The sequence below is a fragment of the Halyomorpha halys genome, unplaced genomic scaffold, assembly GCF_000696795.3.
Source record: "Halyomorpha halys isolate HHAL.00 unplaced genomic scaffold, Hhal_1.1 Scaffold1233.1, whole genome shotgun sequence".
In the NCBI taxonomy this organism is placed as follows: domain Eukaryota; kingdom Metazoa; phylum Arthropoda; class Insecta; order Hemiptera; family Pentatomidae; genus Halyomorpha; species Halyomorpha halys.
Window position 1 is genome coordinate 334,228 of NW_027110804.1, and position 5,510 is coordinate 339,737.

Below are 5,510 nucleotides of genomic sequence, written 5' to 3' on the forward strand. Positions count from 1 at the left end.
CCAAGGCGCCTGAAAAGAAGATGGCCTCGTGACCTTATATTGTAAACTGTGTTAGAGTTCTACTACTGGGTAGTTTCTCTACATCCTGTATCATATCATATGTCATTACGATCAAATTTACTGGTTGTATTTTTTTATACAGTTGTAAATATCAACAAATAAATAAATAAAAAAAAAATAAAAAAAATTTAATAAAATATTTAACAACTATCTAGTTCGAAAAATAGTTTTATTTTTTTAAACTATTGCTACGCGTTTTTATAATATAATTTATTTCATTGCTTTACGCAAATTATTTCTAACTTTTTTTTTCCTCAACTGAGAATGAAGACGGACTGGGAAACAAAAGAGTTCTTCTACCATGAACTCTCTTTAATAACTTCAAATGCTCATGAAAAATCAGGGCTGTGTGAGTCCTTTTGTTGTTAATTGGATGTCATGGGGGCGTAAAATAAACTACGAACCTCGTGATATGTGATAAAAAGACTAAAAGAAAAAAATATATACGGTCGTTATTTATTTTACAAGAATGAGCTTTCCGTTAGTCCGTTCGATACCATACTCGTATACATTTTTATAGATCAGTTTGTAATCAATGGTGCAGTTTACTAATACCCAATAGAAAATAAAGCTGATAGATGTTTTAAGTAGATTTCTATTAACTGAATTTTGTGGAACTGTTACAATTATACTGGTCGTTTGTAATATAAGTTTTGCATTTATTGTGTATTCTGCTGGCATTCTGACTCATTTTTAATTCATTAACGTCAGCTATAATGTAATTGTAAGGAAATGAATGATATATCCTTGCTTTCATTTTTATGTGTTGAGTAAAGTATATTCAATCACAAAATATAATCATGAAATGCTCAGGAAGAACACGTAATGTCTGTTTCAACATAAAATGTGAGGTAGCAATTAAAGATTACAACATGGAAAGGGCGGTCAGCAAAGAACAACATAAATAAACAAAACCATATTTATTTATTTTAAATTCGTACGTACTTGTTTATTTATTAAATATATAAATAATTGACCTTATTACTTCAAATTATGAAGAAGATGGTCAGGGGTGCGGTCAGAAGAAAACATAAAATAGTTGTTGACTTTTTTTTGTTTTTTGACCGCACCTCTGACTATCTACTTAATAATTATTTTATATGTTTGATTTATCACTTGATAAATGTTTATTAATCAACCATATTAAAGCCTGGACTTATAACTCAGATATTTTTGTTATTATTATTACTAATATAACTAGTACAGCTTGCATCAAAAATTGTAATCCATCCTGGACAAAGAAGATTTCTCAGAAATACTTGAAGTGAATTTCCCGGCATTGTACCACAATACCGCAATTTTACAGAAGTACTAGTCAATAGGATATAATCACATTAAAGAAATTTTAAATTGATGACAATGTTAAAATATCAGTACAAATAACTTCAGGAGTTTATGAGTAAGTATTTAAGAAGATAAAATATATATTGAGATAAAATTACATATTAATGTTTTAAAATATTTGAAACCTCACAAAAAATTAATGAATTTTAGAAATATGACATTTTTTTTAAATGTGAACTTATGGAACATAATTTTGAGCATTTACTGAAGCCTTAAAAAATATATAGAAAAACACAAGTGTAATAGTTAGTAATCCTGTAATGTTGGATTTTCTTAAATTTCTGTGATTTTCAAAATGTTGATGTTTCAAGAATAGTAGTAAAATCCGTTTTTGTGTTCAGCCAGTGAGTTGAGAGCATGGTGACTTGCACTTTGCGAACTTAATGCAAATTGGTGTTTGTGTAGTGTCTATAGTAATGGAATGGTGCATCAGACTCTGCATACGTAATTTTATATAGGTTTTACTTATGGTTGGCTATATACATTTTTTTTATTGTCAGAGTAAGAAAATTTTATCAACCTCTTTCCTTTCAAAAATTTAATGATTTTTCTAATTTTTCAGTTGAATTTAATTAACACCCTGACATTGTGGTGTTGTATAATCTAATGTATGTATAATAATGCTATGTTAATTTAATAAAAAATAAAACTCTTAGAGCCTTCTCCTAGAAGCCTACTTGTAATAAAATGATAAAATTAAAACACTCCTACTGCTAGTTTATTTTGACGATTTTATTTTAAACCCATGTTAACGTAATTTAGAAATGTCCTTAATTTTGTTTGAAAATATTGTAGATAGGCGAGTTTTTAGTATTGCAATACTAGTATTGCTATTGTATTTTTTATTTTAAAAAATAAAATTTAAAATAATTCTTTTGGTATTATTTTATACTGTTCAGTTGGTTAATTTTTCTGACATCACGATTTGATTATTGATAATTTTGGAACGAAGTAAATTTATTTAAAAATATCAAAATTAATCTTTTGGATTATTTCTGGAATATTTTATAACATTGAACGAAATTTAACATGAATGCAAAGCTACAGTGATGTAATCAATTTTATATATGTCCTGAAAATCATTGGACACATAAAGAATTTGAATAATCCGTTTGATTACATTTTAAGAAATCTTCTATTATCATAACATTCCTACGGTTGTGTGATTAGTATGATGCACATCCATACTGGTTCGAAGGAAGGGAAGCTTTTTGTTCATGCAGGAAGTGGAGAAAAAACTGTGTCCTATTTTTTTCACCCGAGCGATACGTTTTAGACATTTAGTAAAAAATTCGGTTCCGTGTCTATCTTTTTGTCTGTATTTAAATTTTTCTCGGGCATAACCGTTAGTGTATCAGTTTCATTAGATTTTCAACTGCCTGCGTTTTACGACGGAAAAAATATTTTTCGTACATTTCTTAATGATTATATAATATGTGTATTTAATGTTTTGATTGATAATTCATACAAAATTTATTAAAAAATAATAGATTTTTGTTATAATGCTACCGAACATGGTCTAGCCTATTGCTTAGGTTTTAACGATTTTTTGGATTAATTTAGTCTCACCTCTGATTTCACTTATTAAAAGTGACGTCATATTCCAGCAATATATTTAATTTACCTTTTAAATTTAATTAAGTTTAAAGAGAGTTCTTTGTTGGAAAAATCAATACCTACCAAATATTTTAAATTAAATTTGACTTTTCCTTGCATTATGCGAGTGGTCTAGAGTAGTTTACATTTTAGTCTACTCTGTTTCATTTGGAGCTTCAACTTTTTTTTTAAATGCATCTGTCTACGACCAGTTCGGATAATGTGAAACTTTAGGTTCAATTTCCTCTAAGGCACTTTACTCGAAGTAAGCGCTGGGGCGGAAGTGGTCAGCAGATGTACACGATAGAGTCGGACGAAGTTGGATGTAATCCACGGTAAAAAAGGGCCGTTAGTGGAGTTATCAGGTTAGTCGCTTGATTGTTTCTCAGCTGGCTTCGGTCCAAGGAGTCTAGTCTTTTACCAGCTTAATTCTATTTAGTTCCTTTCTATCTCAGATGCAGCCTTTAATGGTATACTTCTTAGCAGGATTACTTGAAAAGTACTCGGTAAAAGTGTTTTAAGTTGTTAAATTTTTTTTTTGTTTTTAAATTTACTGTTTGGTTTAAAAAAAATGTTTAAAGTTATGGTAGTTAGATACCGAGAAAGAAATAATATTGACTGAAAAAAATTTTTTTTTTTTTTTTTATTTATTTGTTGATATTTACAACTGTATAAAAAAATACAACCAGTAAATTTGATCATAATGACATATGATATGATACAAGATGTAGAGAAACTACCCAGTAGTAGAACTCTAAAACAGTTTACAATATAAGGTCACGAGGCCATCTTCTTTTCAGGCGCCTTGGAGGATTGCCAGGAATGGAAGAGGAAGCAAGGTTAGAAACGAGTGGGTTTGGGTGGTTAGGGAGTTTATTATGGAAGGAATAATATCGGGTTCGGGCTAGATCGGTTACATAAGGAACATTTAGGTCTTTATGGATGGTTTTATTAGTAACAAAATAAGGAGCATTGAGGATTTTACGAAGGATTTTGGATTGTAAAGATTGGATACGAGAGGAATTCGAAGGTTTAGTGGAGCCCCAAAGCTCAACTCCGTATATCCAGATGGGCCTTATTATTGTCATGTAGATCAGTCTTTTGTAATGAGTTGGAAGTTTAGACCGTTTGTCTAGTAAGTGCTGTAGTAGTCGGAATGTGCGTGCAGTTTCCTGTCTTTTCAGTCTTGTGTGAGGATTCCAGGTTAGTCGTTTGTCAAGATGAAGTCCAAGATAACGAATCTGTTCTACAGGGGTAAGAGCCACATTATTAAAGTATACTGTAGGGCAGTCGGCAGGTTTACGATGTGATTTGTTGGGATTTAAAAAAAAAAAAAAATATTAAATTAATTATTGGAAGAACGATGCAGTTAACAAATTAGAGAAATATAACTTTATCCGTGTAATTGTAATCGTTAGTAAGTACCTTTTACAACCAAACACATGTTACAAGAGCGTCCTCAATTCGAGAAAATTTATCGAAAAACTAAAGGAAAAGTTTGCAGGATAAGAAAAAGGAAATCCACATTATGTTACAACTCCGACAGAAATAAAATATTATAACTCATTATAATAAAATATTAACATTATGATATTTTGACGCCTATGACTCCTCTGGATTAGAGGAATAAAAAGACACCTGAAGCTAAATCAATTAATACAGTTGTTTGATGCCTTGAATATGATGTCATCAAATGATAATGACATTATCAAGTATGTTTATACTGCTAAGAAGATGATTTTTAAGTTTGACATCGAAAGTAGTAGTTATACGAAACATGACTTAATGACCTATTAAAGTCCGCCGAGGCTAAGCTAATTTGTGTCTTACAGTTGAAAGAACTGACAAGAAAGTTACAAACTAGAACAAAGCGGGAAGATAAGTAGAAATTAAATCTTTTCTTTCTTACTTCCAAAAGTGGTAGTGATAGTTAACAGTAAAAATGTAAAGATGCATGAGGTGTCTTAAAGAGGATAAGTCAATTTAACTTGTACTAGCTTTTATTTTACAATAAAGTAAAAATAAAATAAATTATTAATCTTCATTACAAAAAATATACATTTCTATTCAAAGTAATTTTTTTTTCTAGTCTCGTGTGTATGAATTTTGATGTGTCGATTTTATCAGTAAAAGAAAAAACTTACTTTTAGGAATGAACAATTTTAACTTCGGCTAAAACAGAAAAAAAAAAATTCGGTGGAACTTTTTTAATTACAGTATTGATCACTTTGTCAAAGGGAAAAAAAAATGTTTGAACAACTAACCAGAGTACGAGTCGCACATCCACTCCCGGCAGCAGTGGCCTGGGACCTCAACTAGCCGAGGGTGCCTGCAGCTGCTTCCTAGTGGTGAGATGGTCTCCTTGGGGCACAGCGAAGCGCAAGCATATCGCCCTTCCTGCAAAAAGTTACAGTTGATTAGTGATACTTTACTCATTTACAATATAAATAATGATGAGAGATAGTTGACCGTGGATGAATTATGTGAGAAGATGGTTGGTGGGGGGGGGG

At 30.6% G+C, this 5,510-nt stretch overlaps 1 protein-coding gene across 1 annotated transcript in view; it reads right to left on the minus strand.

Moving 5' to 3' along the window:
* Positions 1-5,510, minus strand: part of Ccn — a gene marked incomplete at its 5' end in the record, with an annotated part of 80,415 nt that overhangs the window by 42,656 nt on the left and 32,249 nt on the right. The window contains 1 exon segment of the mRNA XM_067048922.1: positions 5,265-5,397. Coding sequence (XP_066905023.1) covers positions 5,265-5,397 — 133 coding nt within the window.